At 43.5% G+C, this 18,385-nt stretch overlaps 1 protein-coding gene across 1 annotated transcript in view; it reads right to left on the minus strand.

Moving 5' to 3' along the window:
- The window catches only part of PLCG2 (phospholipase C gamma 2), a 98,336-nt gene that overhangs the window by 19,414 nt on the left and 60,537 nt on the right, over positions 1-18,385 (minus strand). Inside the window, exons 15-23 of the mRNA XM_015405807.1 lie at positions 14,395-14,499; positions 13,206-13,295; positions 11,375-11,553; positions 9,229-9,429; positions 7,104-7,223; positions 6,485-6,665; positions 4,815-4,883; positions 4,079-4,188; positions 2,886-2,982 (exon numbers count right to left, since the gene is read on the minus strand). Coding sequence (XP_015261293.1) covers positions 2,886-2,982; positions 4,079-4,188; positions 4,815-4,883; positions 6,485-6,665; positions 7,104-7,223; positions 9,229-9,429; positions 11,375-11,553; positions 13,206-13,295; positions 14,395-14,499 — 1,152 coding nt within the window. The remainder of the gene's footprint in view (positions 1-2,885; positions 2,983-4,078; positions 4,189-4,814; positions 4,884-6,484; positions 6,666-7,103; positions 7,224-9,228; positions 9,430-11,374; positions 11,554-13,205; positions 13,296-14,394; positions 14,500-18,385) is intronic.

Genomic DNA, 18,385 nt, shown 5'->3' on the forward strand with positions numbered 1-18,385 from the left:
CAAGAGAGACGGAAGACAGGCGGATTTTCTGGGCGCGATCTCACCGGCACATCTGGGAAGCGTAGCGCTTCCGTGGCACAACCAAGGCTTCCTGCCAAAAACACGCAGCAAAAAACTAGTACCTCGGAGGTACTAGTTTCCGGAAACCGCGGGGCAAGGGCGGGCGTCTGATCGCATTTCTGGTGGCATCCGGTGCCCGCCCATGTCCCCTTGCGAAGAAGGGTATTCCCCCCCCAAGTCTCTGTGGATGCGCACACGCACCCAACGGAGCATGCGCATTCGTCGTGTACACAAAAAAAGAAAACCAGTTTGCCGCGCCGCGCGCTTCTTCGTTGCGCGCAGGCGTGTCCTGTGATCGTCACCTCTCCCTACCCACGGAACCTCCACGGTACCTCCACAGGACCTCCACAGGAGGTCTGATCGCTTAACCGTGCGTTAGTTTGCCACGGGGCAAACAGCCACGCTTTCCCCCTGCAGTTTCCTGCCCGTGTGACCGGAGCCTACATTAACCAAAGACCGAAAGATGAACTTGAAAACAACTGGCAAGTTTTCTATGATTATTATAACCAATCTCTCTAGTTATACATCTGAATTGTCTAATATCATATGATAATACTATACAACAGTTGTAATATGAAATATAAAGGGTATTATTTGTGTGTGTTGTTTACTACAACAAACCATTGTGTGAAAAATTTATACAAATTTCTATGAGGTTATTTATGTTATGCCATATAATAGATAAGATCAATAAGATAAAATGATAATATAGTATGAGAAAATGGTAGAATATATCGAGAAGGTCATTATACTGATCTTCTAATTTACTATGTCATATATATATTTAAGTTATATTATTATGCCATCACACCATATACATCGTGTTATATATTTGTTAAGCTGTTATGCCATATACTTTTTTTCTAAACACATGTATTCTGATAAAGGAATGTCCTCAATATCTGTCAAATTGCCCTTACATTATGTTTTTGGTAATTATATATCCTATGAGTTTTTCCCTATTCCCTTTTTTCTTTTGTATCCCCTTAAAAATTTAAAATAAAATAATTATTATTTTTAAACCTGGTTTTTCCCTCAACACAGCAACCACCCTGAGAGGTAGATTGGGTTGAGAGAGAGTAAATGGCCCAAGATCACCCAGTGAGCTTCCAGGGCAGATCAGGGATTCAAACCTGGGTCTTCCAGATCTGATTCAACCACTATACTGTGCTAGCAGAATACCCAAAACTTAAATCATCAACTCACTGAATTCCCTGGAGCAACACTTTAAAAACAATCACCATTTCTGCTGAGGGATTCATTACTTATAAAAGCCTGGGTAAGGCTAAGCTGAGCTTGTGAGTACCCGACAACTCCTTTGTTGTTAACAAACCTGCGGCAAAGATGCCAACAATTTACAGCATCCAAGTTTATTTTTAAATCTAAAATTTGCCACTGGTTTCTTTGTTAGAACTAAATCAACTTCCTTTCCTGGAAGCCCACTCAGATATACTATAGCAACAATGAATGACAGCAACAATAAACCAAAATATTAACTGCTTGACAATAATTAGAATAGGTAAACTGCTTTGCCACCAGAAAAGGCCAGGTAAAATTCCAAGAACTGCCTTATTTGAGTTGAACTGTTTGAAATTCAGTGACAGAGGCAAAAAAAATAATACTTTTTGAAGGAAAGATTAAGAAAGATGTGAGACACAAAGGAAGCTCAACATTCAGGTATTACTCACAGTGATTTCAAACAGAGAAAATTAGGAAAGCCTTCTTAGGAATGAAGTTCTGGACCAAGTTAACCAAAATGATAAGGGCTTTTATGGGAAACTTTTAAAAAATAAAACATTTTTCTACTGTTCGTTCACATTTGGGTAATATCAGGGTACCCTTTTCGTATCAGACTGATTCCTATTGCCTCTAGATTGTGTGGAAACTGCAGGAGCTGCACTTGATCTTACAGGATAACAGAAGAAGCTGGAGACCACGTGGGAAGAGCCTACAGAGCAGTGCCTCTGGCATGGTTCTAAGCTTCTTACGTCACCCCAGTGATGCCAAAAGGAGCCACGCTACAGTAGCTCCACTTGCCTCTACCATGGTTCCCTCATTGCAGAGGTAATATAAGAACCAGTTGCCAGAGCAAAGCCAAAAGCTCTTGCTGACACCTAATCAAGCCAATTTCTATAAGTAGAAGAAGAGGGGTTGGATTGATACCCTGCCCTTCACTCGGAGTCTCAGAGTGGCTTACAATCTCCTTCCCTTCCTCTCCCCATAACAGACACCCTGGGAGGTAGGTGGGGGTGAGAGAGCTCTGAGAGAACTGCTCTTGAGAGAACAGTGACTGACCCAAGGTCACCCAGCTAGCTGCATGTGGAGGAGTGGGGAATCAATCCCGGTTCTCCAGATCAGAGTCCACCACTCTTAACCGCTACACCAAACTGGCTTTCATCTTCAACTGGCTCTCAGCATCTTCAACCTTACTAAGACATGCAAGTGCACATATGCCAGTATAAATTCTGTGCACATGAGGTTGACTTACACTAAGTCATAGCACTGATCTATCAAGGTTAGTGTTGTCTCTTCTATCTAGCAGCAGCTCTCCAGGGTCTCAGGCAGAGGTCTTTCACAACTGTTTCTACCTGCTCCCATTTATCTGGTGATGCTGGGGATTTAACCTGGTACCTTCTCCATGCCAAACAGACGCTCTACCACTGAGCATGGATGAAAAAGGACATTATTGCACAAGAAGGACAGCCTTGCATAAAGATCATTCGTTTTGGACCAGAGTGCCTGAATGAATTTTATCAAGTAAGGAACATATATGAAAAACAAGGACTGTTAGTTTTGGAAGAAGGGTAGCAATTGAAACTTCTCACCTGGCTTTCAAGTTCATCAACATTGTCAGATGACATTTCCTCAACATAATTAGCTGGAAAGTAGTGCTGAACTTTGTCTCCATAATCTCCCTTCCACCTGAATGATTGAGAAGGAACTAAAGTCACCTTTTTCAGAACACAAAAAACACCTGCTTCACTCCACTGCCCATCAGTCTGCAAACTTGATTTTTATGCTGCCTTCTCCAAGTTTCCATTTATAATGTTTTAAGCCCTCGACAGAATCATGAAGTCAGCCTCATCATAATGCTGAAAACAGTATGAACTGTCTATAAAGGTGTCACTAATGCTCCCCAACTGACAAGTTGGTCAGATACATCAAAGTAAGACAGGTACAGCAGCCTGAACTACAGTTTTTATCAAAATGATAACAGTGGAAACTGTTTGCCACTCCCTGTATTAAATATTCCAACAATTAGAGGACTTTTGATTTCAAAACATGCCTGTTGCATAACCACTAAACTGCAAATGAAAGTGAATCTCCATAAGGTTCTCCACAAAAATGGAAAGAAATGCACGTTTCTTTCCCCAAGTGTATTGTTTACGGTGGTGGAAAGTGCTGTAAAGTTGCAGCCGACTTACGGTGATCCCTGTAGGGTTTTCAAGGCGAGAGACAGTCAGAGGTGGTTTGCCATTGCCTGCCTCTGCACAGCAACCCTGGACTTCCTTGGTGGTCTCCAACACAAGTACTATCCGGGGCCAACTCTGTTTAGCTCCTGAGATCTAACAAGCTAGGGCTACCCAGGTCAGGGCACATTTTTACAGTTCAGAGAAATTATATATGGTGAATATTGGGAATCTGAGAATCAACTAAGAGAATTGGGAATCTGAGAATCAACTAAGAGAAGGCTGAAGTCCAACAGACCCCAGAATGGATATCAAGCAACCACAACTGTGGACCCTTTAAAAAAACAACACTTTTTCAAAGGCTTCTTTATGGGTTATTATTATTAGTATTTAGTAATATGGCATTGTGAACACACATTACCATGCTTCAGGAATCTCATTCATTCAAATGACTTTTTAATTCATCCTCCACAAACACCTTTGAGAAATTCCTTTTCTAAATTACAACAATTTGCACAAAGCCATGAGTCTATGTTTGAATCAAAGCTTCAGTGTAGTATACAAAAAATATTCTAAGCATATGTATCAAAAAAAATCTCCATTCTTACCAGCCTCCACTTTCTTTCGAGACGTTATGAATTAAGGCTCCTCTGCAAAACGTCAGCTCATCAGGTCTCTTGGCCTGGTAATCATACAAGGCTTTCACGGTTCTCTGGGGCTTCAAAAGAAAGGGTTACAGGACAAAGTGATTGATGGATGTTAGGAACACATGGATATATGAAGCTAAGTTACACCAAGGCAGACCAACGGTCTATCTAGCCCATTACCGTCTACCATGAGAAGCAGTAGCCCTCCAGGGTCTCAAGCACAGAAGACTCTGTCCCAATACATGAAATCCTTTTATTGGAACCACCAGAGACTGAATCTAGGATCTTGGATCTTCAGCATGCAATGAAGCTGCCTTATACTGAATCAGACCATCAGTCCACCAAAATTGGTATTGTCTACTCAGACTGGCAGTGACTCTCCAAGGTCTCAGGTGAAGGTCTTTCACATTTCCTACTACCTGATCCTCTAAACGGGATGTGCTGGGGATTGAACCTGGGACCTTCTGCATGCCAAGCCGACGCCCTTCCACTGAGCTACTCAATCCAGCTACCACCCACCCTGATGGTAACAAACAGGTATGCAACTGTGATAGGCCTGCTAAGTTGATATTTTTCTGACCCACTCACCATACCCAGATTTTTTTTAAAACTTCCTTCTCAGTTTTCAGACAAGAAATTACAGTAGTAGGATTTCAGCTAAACTTTAATCTGAACAAAAATTTGAGAGTAATTATACCACGGAAGGTGTTATTTCTGTGGGCTCCACGTACATCTTGACGTCATATAATGAACTGGGATCTTTTTCCTAAGATTGAAAAAGAAAAACAATGTTTGCATTCCACTGTGGTGGCGGTCGGGGGAGTAACATATAAGTTTTGGTTTGCATAAAAGCATTACATCACCCAAATAAAAACAAATGTGTTTGGGAACATTTGCCCAACCCAAAGTATTTTGGCAGAATTTTCTGTTTTGTACTTAATTTTCCTAACCGAATGTGAAGGCTTCCGTTGCCGACAACTTCAGTAATTTGTTCCAAAAGAGCTGGAAGGAATAATTATAATCCTTTTCTTGTTCATTCATTGTGCAAATCTGATGAAGAATTTAAATCACCTATGGAGCTGTCTGCTCCACAGCACGAAGTTAAGGAGAACGGTGAAATAGTTTCTCATGTGCGAACACATGAAGCTGCCTTATCCTGAATCAGATCCTCAGTCCATCAAGGTCAGCATTGTTTATTCAGGCAGCAGCTCTCCAGGGTCTTGAAGAGAGGTCTTTCATAACACCTACTGCCAGAACCCTTTAACTGGAGACAGTGGGGTTTGAACTTGGGACCTTCTGAATACCAAGCAGACACCTGACCACTGGGACGTGGCCCCTCCCTTTATATGCACAACTGAGTTTACTTAAATACCAGCAGCACTTCCAGCTCCCATTTTAGTATAGTTACTTTCCCTTCCAGAACAAAATCATAGCTTGTAAGAAGCCATCTGGAATCATCACAGAACCAGAGGCCAAAATGCCATCCAGGAAGGACCACTCAATCACCAGATCTGCCGTCCGTCCCCCAGTCAGCTATTATGAGGGAAGATTTTGCCGTGCCTCCCATATTTTATCCACTTAGGACCAGTGCAGACGTAATTGTTTGGGGATCTCTTAATCGGCTGGGGATGGTTTCAGTAAGGTTAGTTATTCCTTGCTGGGATTTTTACTCCCCGCCTTTAGCTACTGGCATTCAACAGCCTGGGTGGTGTAGCGGTTAGAGTGCTGGACTGAGAGATCGAAACTCAAATGGCTACTTAGTCCAGAAGCCTGGGCCAGTCATTCTTTCAGCCTTAACTACTTCCTCGGGTCCTTGAGAGCATACACTAGGGAAAGGAGACATGAGCACACCCACCCACCCAAGCTCCTTGGTGAATCAATAATGTACTCAACAAAGAGAAGATAGTTTGACTAGCAACCCTCGACTGGAGTTAAGGCTGACAGGAGACAGCAGGCAGAGAGGAATCAGTGTTCTAGAAACGATGGCACATGCATTCCTCTGACCAGCTGCCAGTCTCTGAACCACAGTTAATGGGTCACCTCTATTATTCTGACACAAGTTCTGTATGTTCCTACCTTAGCTCCCAAAAGGAAATATAAAAGGCAATATAAAACAAAACGATAATATTGGACCACAAATTATCTAAATGCAGGTCTGGCCCTGTAAGCTATTAGGAAGGGAAACTATCCAAAGGAAAACTTCTCTGAGTTGGAAAGAGGTAATAAATAAATATATTCTTAAAACGCTCAGTGACAAAGAACTGCTTGTAGAGTGACCTCTTGGGAAAGAATACATAAGAGCAAACCAAATCCCTGGAAGATGTCCTGCTTTTTACATTTATAAGGGTCTAAAAAAGTGGCACTTACTACACTGTAGCGGTCCAGCAACTCCTCTGTCACAGGATAGCGCAATTTCATTTTCCTGTACAACGGGTGCTTTTCATAGTAGTTCACCAGTTCAACCAAACTTTCAAAGTATGCAGATGTGCCCAGGACAAAGAGGCGGCCTTCCTGCATGATCCGGCAGTGCTTTACTTTCCCTTCGGCTCTGTGGAATTAGCAGACATTTATTAATTGACACTGCCTTTTGATGATGTCAAATGAACAGTGTTATCAACCTGCAGACATTCCAGAGGCATTGTTAGAACTGCAGTCCAAAACAGTCAGGGCGCTAAGGTTTATTGGTCAGGGCATGGAATTTATCTTATTACAACAGCCAGCAATCCAGCAGAGAGAAGGCTAAAGAAGGCACCTGACTGAATGCTACGGGCAGGAATTAACACGCCTGAGCCAGTCTCAGGTAGACGGAAGGCAGAACAGGCAGAAGCACCCAGAAGTACATGGAGGTTTACAGAATACAAGCCAGTATTAAAAAAAAAATAGTTCTCTTTCTCCATCTCATCCCTTAGAATCCTCACGATCAAATGCACTGAGCTGACTGCTGGCCCTTTGTGTCACTGCTAGTTTCATAAAAGGAATTTCTCACCTGAAAGTCATGGCATACGAATTGGGTTCATCTCTCTTCCTTATCAAAAAGGCTCCGTCCCGAGGAATCCGCATCAGCATATCTTCGGCTTCCCCTCGGCTCAAGTTATTGTAGTACCACCTATCAAAACATAAAGGCAGATGGGTTGTTGCAGAACTTGTCAACACAAAATGGTTGTGGTGGAAGAATTAGAAATTCAAACATCAGATGATAAAAGTGTGCATTAGATGATAGCTAATTATAATTTTTTTTTTGCAGGACCTAAATTGCAGGCAAGAAGTAGGATTTAGAGTGGCTCTTTTAGTTTATGCACTGGACACCTAACCTCTGCTTTATCCATGACAAACTGATCTCCTACAGTTATGGCTAGCCAAGCCCTGACAGAAGTACATAACAGCAAATTTAAGGCCTGTCCTGGAGCTGGTTACCTGCTGCCTCCATTAGAGCTTCTTCAAAGGGAAATTAACAAAGGACTTATAGCAACAGAAAAGAGAGTGTCTCCCGCTCCCCAACTCCACCATACGCAGCTGATCAGAGAAGAGGTAGGCCTGGTCCTGACACATAGCCAAGGGCTCCTGAAGAAGAGGGAAGGAAGCATGCTGCCTCGCTTCATCTCAGGCACCCACGCAAAGCCAGACAATCATCTCTGCAGCCATGGGATGTTTTGCTAACTTTAAGTTGTTGCTTTCACCTGTGTCTGTCCAAAAATTAAATCCAAAAAGCCATGCAACCAATAACTAGGGTTGCCAGCTCTGGGATGGGAAACATCTGGAGATTTGGGGGCTGAAGCCTGAAGAAGGCAGGGTTTGGGGAAGGGAGGGACTTCAGTGGTGTATAATGCCATACAATCCACCTTCCAAAACAGCCATTTTCTCCAGAACTGTTCTCTGTCACCTGGAGATCAGATATAATAGTAGATCTCAAGCCACCACCTGGAGGTTGGCAGCCCTACCAATGACATATAGTGGTGTGCAAGCTTTTGAGTTCACCAGAACTCTTCATCAGGGCCGATGCTGCATTAATTTTAAAAAGGGGAAAGGTAGATCTTTCAGGTCATGCCCTGCCACACAGTGTAACCTGACTCTTCTTCACCTGCTAGAAGACCCACCATATCCTGGCATGACAAAACCTGAAAAATCTCCTTTTTTCCTGCCCCAACCCCCCACTGCTTGCCAGGCCTGAGTATGTTGAGAGGCCCTGCTTTTGTTCCCATAAAGTGATAAAGTTCTGAACTGTTTTGGTACTGGGTGTTGTGGAATTATTACAAAACTAACTTCTGGTTGCAGTTTAAAAGTGAACAGTAAAGAAAGGATAGATCAAGATGGGTAGTCGTGTTGGTCTGAAGCAACAGAACAAAGTTAGAGTCCAGTGGCACCTTAAAGGCCAACAAAGTTTTATTCAAGGTGTGAGCTTTGATGTGCACGCACACTTTGTCAGACAATGAAATGGAATTACAGAACATAGTTGTATCTACATAGAGAGTGGCTTGTTAAATTAGCATGCAAATTAGAGGAGATGTTTTTTTTAACAGATAAACAGAATGACAAGCTTGGTTTCTGGTTATCATCTGTTTGGGTTCAAGGGGGGGGGGGCAACACAGGTAATAAATATGTCAGGATTAGAGATTGATGTACCCGAATTGTGAGAATCCAGTCTATAGATCACATCCGTCTCCTTTCTAGAATGGAAGAAATCTTAACAGAATCTTGGCTGTGCAGAGTATTCTTCTTGTCCCCAGACCAGAGAATTACATTTAAATCTACCACTCCAAATTACATTACATATTCAATTATATTCTTAATTGTTAAGAGTAGTAAACAGATTTTTTTTAAATATATCATTTTAAAGAAAGGACTCAGAGTGAATCACTAAAATCTCTTTTTTTGTATGTTGGACAGCAGGCTCTTGGTTTCCCAAAAGCTGCCAAATTCCACTCTCCATACATACATAACCCATACAAAACAGCTAAATTTGTAGTTGGGTCACGTTGCTGGGTTGTTGTTTTTTCCCCTTCTTCCCAAACTCAAATTTCCACATAGATCAAAATAGCTGTGACCAAAAGTAAACCTCAGCATCAAAAATAGCATTTAACTCCACCCTAGAATTTCCTTTTGGCTGTACATACGGCTTTGATTCATGAGGTTTGGGATTGGGGACAGCATCAGTCAGACGCAGCTCGAACTCGGCACATCGTAAATGTGCTTCCCTGTAATGCTGGACAAGATCGTAGATGCTATCAAAGGTGAGGTTGTCAGTCAGGTAATATTTGACAGTATCTCCATCGGTTGAGGAACGGATGCGGCAGTGTTGGACTCTACCTGATCTCCTAGCAGAGAGGACCATGGAAAAAAAACAAGTTAGCCTTCTAAATCTCATCCACACAATTGTCCAAAAATTCCTTGTTCTTGGTTCATTCTGTTACAGTGCAACAACCTATGATGTGGGGGAAGGAGGGGGAGATGGTGGCAAGCTGGTATTTTTTTACTTGATAGGCGAAACAGGACTGGGGACTGATGACATGGTGAAATCTAGGTCGTGGTGTATCAGAAGCTAGAATTATGGTCTACAAGATACATAACAAAAATAAAAGTCACCAGAAAACAACACACGATGTTAAAAAAAAAATTAAAAAGCATCAAAGCTAGATTTGCCAAACCAATTCATCCACCATCAAAAGTTCCTTGAAATAAAACTGTCTCACAAGCCTTCCTGAAAGCAGAAAGTGAAGGAGCCCCACCACTCCCATTCTGGTAAACTCTTCCAAAGGACTGGTCCTGCCACAGAAAAAGGTTGCAACTGGACTGTCACCAGATGGACAATCTACCACAATGAGGATTCTGCCTGGAGAACACACTGCCTGGCACATGGGACTCTACCACAAGACAGGGTTCGGCAAAAGCCCTGGGGCGTGAAGGGCTTTAAAGGTAATAGCCAGCACTTTGAATTGAGCCAGGAAGCAAACAGATAACCACTGCAGTTAAACATAGGTAAAGGTAAAGGTTCCCTTGCTCGAAAGCCAGTCGAATCTGACTCTAGGGTTGCGGTGCTCATCTCCGTTTCAAAGCCAAAGGGCCAGCGCTGTCCGAAGACGTTTCCGTGGTCATGTGGCCGGCATGACTAAACACCAAGGTGCACGGAACGCTGTTACCTTCCCACTGAAGTGGTACCTATTTATCTACTTGCAATTTCTTGCTTTCGAACTGCTAGGTTGGCAGGAGCTGGAACTAGAGGCGGGAGCTCACTCTGTCATGCAGCGCACTTGGGTCTCGAACTGCTGAACTACCAACCTTCCACAGCCTGCAGTTCAGCGACTTAACCATTTGAGCCACCGCATACGGAATAGGTTGCGAGCAGCTGACCAAGACAGGAGTTTTGCTGCTGCATTCTGCACCAGTTGAAGCGTCTGAGATGTCTCTGGCTTAATTCACAAGGCAAGTTGACAGAGGAGGGGACTGGAAACCACATTACACTCTTGATCTAAACATGGTTAGGGGGATCAGAAATGCTACATCTGCACGGCCTGCCTGTGATATGAGTGTTGAACAAAGCATGCAGAAGAGGCATTTTCCCAATTTAAAAGATCTCCCTCAAGGTCCCTGTATTGATTAAAACAAAACAAAACAGCCCATGCTTGAGAACAAACTCAGGAAACAGAGAAGAAACTTCAAAAACAAGCCACGCCAGCCCAAATGGGGAAGCTCTTTTTTCCCCCACTTGTAAAAGAGTGCTATGCTAATACAGCATCAGAACAACTGGGAACAATATTAAAGCACTGTTTGGATGTATTGTAAATAGTATGAAGCCAGACCTAGCTACACAGGATTCAGTCACAATGTAGACCGCTTTTACTGTTACAGTAATTTTTTATATCAGATAATTTCACTGTATATAGTCTCGGGGGGGTAGTCATATTGGTCTGCAATTGAACAGCTAGATCAGGGGTGTCAAACATGCAGCCCAGGGGCCGGATCAGGCCCCTGGAGGGCTTCTGTCAGGCCCGCGGTGGAACTGGCTTTCTGCTTCTTCTTCCAGTTCTGCTGCTGCTGCATCATCATAGGTTTGCAGCTTAAAGATACACACCTGAACAGCATACTCAGGATTGCAACAGAACAGACATTTTAATACAATAATTCAGAGCAAGAGGTGTCAGTTATCAGCTTTCCTCAATACTCAGTTCTTTGTGCTGCTGCATGCATCAAAATGTGGTTCCTACAGAAGAACAAAAAACGTTACATCCTAGAGTAAAAAATAAAAACCCATCCATTTATTACCAGAATGACAGAGTGTACTCATTAGGGAAAGTTTCACTCTCCCGAACTAAGAAAGTTCCATCCTTGCCACCCATTTCGGCACAATACTCCTGCAGAAGCTTCTCGGCGGTGTTTCTCCCTTCCTTCATTTTCCCATGAAACCATTTCTCATGGCAGTGGAGCTCTGTACGTGTCACCTCCTAGACCACACAAGGAAAAAGAAAAAGTCCAGGGTAAGATGTGCACCTGGAGTTCCGTGCTAAGAACTCAATTCCAAGGAGCCCATGGCCTAATTTGGATCGGGACCACACAGCATGAGGAGCAGGGGCTTACTCCTTCCCCTCCTGCTCTGTTCCTGACCTACAATGGCCATGGCGAGCTGCTACTTGACCCTTTGGGGACATGTACATGTACTGCATGAAACTCTAGGCACAGACCTGCTAACAGTTCACGTATCAGCCACATGAACTTTGTAACATTTGAATTGGCCATGAGAATATGTGTGAAGTGTACCAAATACTCAACGTAATATAAGAACATAAGAACATAAGAGATGCCAATGTTCGATCAGGCCAAAGGCCCATCCAGTCCAACACTCTGTATCACACAGTGGCCAGAAATACCAGTGCCATCAGGAGGCCCACCAGTGGGGCCAGGACATTAGAAGCCCTCCCACTGTTGACCCCCCCCAAGCACCAAGAAGACATCACTTGCCCCAGAGCCCCTATCTATACCTTGTGGCTAATAGCCACTGATGGACCTCCGCTCCATATGCTTATCTAATTCCCTCTTGAAGCAGTCCATGCTTTTAGCTACCACCACTTCCTGTGGCAGTGAATTCCATGTGTTAATCACTCTTTGGGTGAAGAAGTACTTCCTTTTATCCATTCTAACCCGATCGCTCAGCAATTTCATGGAGTGCCCACGAGTTCTTGTATTGTGAGAAAGGGAGAAAAGTACCTCTTTCTCTACCTGCTCTATCCTATGCATAATCTTATAAACCTCAATCATGTCACCCCTCAGTCGTCATTTCTCCAAGCTAAAGAGCCCTAAGCGCTTTAACCTTTCCTCATAGGGAAAGTGTTCCAACCCTTTTATCATTCGAGTTGCCCTTTTCTGCACTTTTTCCAAATGCCTGTTCTGAATAAATGCCTGTTCTGAATATTACGGCACCCATTTGCCTCACTGTATTTTTGTGAACTAACAAGTCATGTTTAGGGGCATTTACCAGTCAGAAGTCAATGTTGCTCACATTAGCAAACCATGGAGCAGTGAAGACCCAGGACCTACATCAGCATCCAGGGGATAGGCATCTCTCTCCTCTTTAGACAAGAAGGACGGGCCCCTCCCATACTTTCTCCTTAAGTCAGTTCCTTTGAACATCCAAAAAGGCACTTGGTTTTAACCATCAGAAATGTAATATATCCAAGTGCACTCCCATTAAACTGGGAGAATTTCAATATTCTCACCTTTTAGCCAACATAAAACCCCACATTAAGTGCCAATGTGCAGCACTGAGGACCAAAAAAATATAGTGTCATAGTTAAGACTTGCAGTAAGTAAAGGAATAGTTTTTCTTCTCCATATGTATGTTGCAAGGATTAAAGCTAACCAAAGTTCTTGTGAACTAATCTTAACATTATTTCCTAAGCTTTTCTTCAATTGTCCGAACGAATCATCAATGAAATAACTCGAGATTATGAAGCTTTGAAGAAAGCCTGGAAACGGCACGTTACTCAAATACATGGAGTTTACTCAGTTTTTGTTAAAGAACTAAGGCAGATTTTTTTAATAGCAAGGAAAGCAAACAAAAATATAAAAAGAACTCAGACAGCTATTGAAGTTCTCTTACCTTTAATGCTTCTTCTTCAGCATTCTGTTCTAAAGCATCACTGAATGAAAGTTTTTCATTGGCTATGGCACAATAATGACGGGTCCATTTCTAGAATGCAAAACAGAAGACAAGTAGACAATAAAAATCACAACCAGAAAAAAAGGAACATGGCGATGACATCCTCCTAGCACCTCTTCCCTCTTCAGAAGAAATTCATTAATCTCAACCATACTGGATTTTAGGGACTTGCTCAAAATACTTATGTTTTGTCTCCAAAACTACTAACAATCAAAGCAATATAAAAAACCAAAACACAGTACAATGTAAACAGAAACCAGTGAACCAAAGTCATAGTAACCAATAATATACCAGCACAGCTACACAGAAGCATCAGAGGAGATTAGAATCCATACATCCAGAAGTCTTCATACACATTGTCACTACTAACTAAACTTCAAAAACTTGCCAGAAGGCAGACTGCCCCCGGGATGACATTATGTAGCCATGGGGCCACAGCCAAAAAGGCCCTGTCTTGTATCCCAACCTGTCACATTTCAAAGAAGCACATAGCACACTTAAGGTGTCCTGGTGCCATTCAGGACTTCAGGGCTGCATTCACACTAAGCCCAAATTTGCTACAATGGGCCCTTTCCAGAACGCTCCCCACATTATGCCCTCCCTTCATGTGCAGATATGCATGGTCTGAAAAAACTCCAGTTCCCTATGGTGTCTGAATGCAGGCAGCTCAGATGGAGACTGGGAGTTTAACTCAGGAATAAACTATCGTCTAGAGTCCCAGTTTGTGGGGAGTAAACAAACTCCAATTCATAGATGCACATACATTCAGATATAATGGTGAATTGGAGCTTGATCAGGCTGGGAGGCTTTGAATGAGAGACGGGAGCAAGCAGGTACAAGAAACAAACAGTGTCAACCATGGCAAATTTCAGTTTAGCATGTGAGCTAAAGCTCAATACCAGCACTCTGAATCAGTTGGGAAACAACCCAGCAGCCAATTAAGTTGCTACAGTATCAGAGTTATATGCTTTCTTCTGCGTGCTTCGATCTGACAGACAGTGTCATTTCCAAGCATTCCAGTGAAAGAGCATTCCAATGATCCATTCCAGATGTCACCAGAAGAAGCACAAACAACCACAGTTAGGTCAGCAACCTTTGTGCCAAACAATGGAAGTCAAAAACTGCTTACCTGGTCTATGGTGTCCCACATGTAGAGTTCTCCTTGTTGCTTTTTTTCCTCTTTCTTGTCTTCTGTGTTCACATCTACATCACCCTTGGGCCCCAACTTTTTATGCTAATAACGTAAAATCAACAAGACAGTAATTAAAAACAACAACAACAACACAGGTGATTTCTCAACCATCTCTTCATTGAGATTCATCGAGGGGCAGTCTGTATGTACCCAGCCCAAGGGATGGATCCTGGCTAAATTTTCCAGCGGCAGATTGGAACTTCCCTGCCTCCCTCCTCCCAGTACAGCCCACTGAACTCCATGAAATGGTGCTCTTGAGACAGGGGATCCTGAGGAATGAAAGGAAGGGGTCTACAGCAGGAAGTGGAAATCAGTAGAAATTGCCTACTGTCAGTTTCCTCACGCACTAGTGAAAATGACCACCAATCACAATAGGTATAGAATGTAAACTTGACTTTCAGTTACAGGATAAGGGGTTTTGTATGCTGCTTTGGAAATAATACCAGTAGAAGGCTTTGTTTAATATGTTGTCGAAGGCTTTCACAGCCAGAGTTCATTAGTTCTTGTAGATTTCCTGGGCTGTATGGCCATGGTCTTGGCATTGTAGTACCTGACGTTTCGCCAGCAGCTGTGACTGGCATCCTCAGAGGTATAACACAGAAAGATGGAGTACCTCTCTGTGTCAAGGTGAGAAGAAAAATGGTAGGCAGGTAATTTATATCTACTCAGAAAGGTGGGGTAGGGCTGAGTCATTATCTTGTAGGAGTTCCCCAGACTGTGACATGCTAATGGAGGAGCTTTCCTGAGGAGGTTCTTTTGCATGTGGATTGGCTGTTGAAATTCTAATCTTATCTGTAGTGCTATTGTCAGATGTAGAGCCTTTTGTGTTTTTCAGGACAGGAAACCATGCCCTATTTATTTTTTAACTCTCTTCTTTCCTGTTGAAATTGTGTTTATGTTTATGAATTTCAATGGCTTCCCTGAGTAATCTCACATGGTAACTGGATGTGTTGCTCAGCATTTCAGTGTCTTGGAGTAAGATATTGTGTCCTGTTTGAGTTACGCTATGTTCAGCCACTGCTGATTTTTCAGGTTGACCAAGTCTGTAGTGCCTTTCACATGTTTTTTATTCTTGTATGGATGCTATGCTGTGTGGTCCCGATGTAAACCTGTCCACAACTGCAGGGTATGTGGTATACTCCTGCAGAAGTGAGGGGGTCTCGTCTGTCTTTTGCCAATCGTAGCATCTGTTGTATTTTTCTGGTGCGTGTGAATACAGATGCTACAATTGCGCATATAGGCAATTAAAAAAAAAACCAAAACCCTCCCTATCAGCAGAACGGATCTGCAGGTTCAGACTGCCAAATCCATTCTGCGCATGCTCCGCCGCGTTCAGACATCCAGCCATGAGCAATGACTACATGGGGAACCAAAAACACCACTTGTGATGTGGTGCCTTTTTAACCTGGCTCCAAGTTGACCTATGACGGGATAAGTATGGCTGGTGAATGCCTGATAGATGTGGCTGTCTGACTGCACCCATTTGATCCAGAGGGGAGGAGTGGCTGTGTCAGGCCAAACTGCCTGTGTGATCACGACCATATATACGTACGTGTGAGTGTGTGTGCACCTGGAAGTCATGGCGACCTTTGGTGACTGACCCCTACTAGGGGCCAGGAGGATATACAGAGAGGTGGCTGAATAAAGCCTGTCCCTGCCTCCCGACTGCAGGTATTCCAAGGAGGTCTCCCATCCAAGTACTTGCCAGAGTCGACCCTGCTTAGCTTCCAAGATCTGGCTTGCCTGGGCTGTCCAGGTCAGGGCCCTACTCTGTTCTATTCTGTGTGGCTTACTAGGCAACAGAATTAGGATTGTGCTGTTAGCCTTGGAACTGTGCTCCCATACAAACTAACAGTGCTTTCCCAGTGTAGTAAAACTGAAACCAAGGCTTAAAAAGCAAGACAGACTATCTAACATAGCTGCTTGTAAAACAGATATCCTATGGCAATCTGGGGCACAGTAACCAGGCATATTTGATCCAAGGCAGCCACCATGCTGAATGCTACAGCTACACATATGCAAAACTGTTAATTTCGAATTGCAAACAAATGTTTCACGGGATCAAAATATAAAGGGTCAACTGGGAAAAACAAAACAAAGGCATTTTGAACAAAATAAGCTTGAATATCTGTATCTTTTTTGGTGAAGTTCACTGCCTCCTTGAGTATAATTGACCTTAATGGTTATTATAGAATGGCTGCAAGCCTTAACTACCCGAAACTGTCAGAGCTTGGAAGCTAAACAGGGACAGCCATGGTTAGCACTTGGATGGGAGACCACCAAGGAAGACCAGGGTTGCAGTGCAGAAGAAGGCAATGGCAAACCACCTTTGTTCATCTCTTGCCTTGAAATCCCCATGATGGGGTTGCCATGAGTCAGTTGCGACTTGATGGCACATTATTTATAGAATGACTGCTTGATGGAAGGGTCCTGCTTGCTAATTAATAAACTTCATTCTTGCCATTAGAACTTATTCTTCCCCACACATCTACTACATCCGTGTAAAATTCTCTGGTGAATCAAGGCCTCTGGCTGAAAACTATGAGAATCATTTGTGACTGGATTTTTTTTTTTTTGTCTCCACAGTTTGCCATCACCATGACCTTAAGGAAAAGGCACTCTAGGTTCATTATAACTGCTATGTTAAACTCACACTCTTCCCTCCACAGGGACTCTATTTATTACAGCAAAGCAGTTCACGCCTAAAAGGGCAAATTTAAGAAGCAGAGTTTCTTTCATGCCTTCCAGAGAAACACCCTGGCATTTCCAGGATTTGTTCCACCCTGTGTTCCTGTCATTAAGCACACCGGCTGTTTTGACTGGAACCATTTAACACAAACTGTTCACAGTAGTAGCATAAAATGCTCCTCCTAACAGATGTTCATCTTGCTGCCATGGCCAAATGCAACTTTCTGCATTTCCTAAAGTTTTAAGTAGCAGCATTACATTTGCATAGACCCACCAGTATGCACTCAACACCGAGTCTAATGGAACAGTGTTATGCTTAAAATGGGTGTTACAATCCTGACCGGTCCCTGCCAAGGCACGTAACTGTCAAGGACCATCCTGTTATTATTTATTCTTCAGACGTTTCACACATTATATTACTCATTAGATTACTCACATGAAGACAGCTGGTGTCATACACTTCTATGAAGCTGCCTTGTATTAAGACAGGATATTCTCTAGTCTTAGGGCAAAAACTGTGTTCCCTGGTCTGCCACAGGGATACAGCGCCATTTCAAAGGTGTTTTAAAAGGAACTTTTCAAAAACTTTTCAAAACCCCACAAGGGCGCAATTCTGCTGGGCACCACTCTTCAAGGGAAGGAGGGGTTCCTGTCCTCCCCGTACAGCTTTCAGGAGCCAAAATGGCCACCATTTCAGCTATAGAAAACAAGCACAGGGAGGGGCAGGAGACCCTCATCCCACTGCACGACAGTCAAGTTAAAAAACAAACATTAAAATGGGTTCGTATCCTTGTGGCAGACGAGGGGACGCAGTATTGTCTAGTTTGGCCCTTACAGGCTCTCTTCAAGGAACCTGGCAAAGGTGGCTTCCGGTCTGGCTCCCGCGAATGGCGGACGCATCCTCGGGTCGCTCCCGAGGCCGTCTCACCCGCCCGCGGTGGAGGAGGGAATCCGTGCGAGCGGAGACCCAAACGAGCCCCTCAGGAGAGGGGCTCGGATCCGGGGCGCGTTAGGGCGCACTAGGGGGGAGTCTCTTTCTCGGCCGAATGGTCAGAAATCGAGTCTCTCGCCATGCCCTGCCCCAATGGACCTTGCTGTGTGAGCGACCCCGCACGGGGTTTAGCGGAGCCACCAGACGTCACCGAGTGATAAAGCGAACAACTGATGAAATGAAAAAAGAAAAGATCGGCTAAACTGTGAGTTGTCAAATGCGAAGAAAAAGAATTAAGAGCGCTCCCCC

The sequence above is a fragment of the Gekko japonicus genome, unplaced genomic scaffold, assembly GCF_001447785.1.
Source record: "Gekko japonicus isolate JY-2015 unplaced genomic scaffold, Gekko_japonicus_V1.1 scaffold144, whole genome shotgun sequence".
Lineage (NCBI taxonomy): Eukaryota > Metazoa > Chordata > Lepidosauria > Squamata > Gekkonidae > Gekko > Gekko japonicus.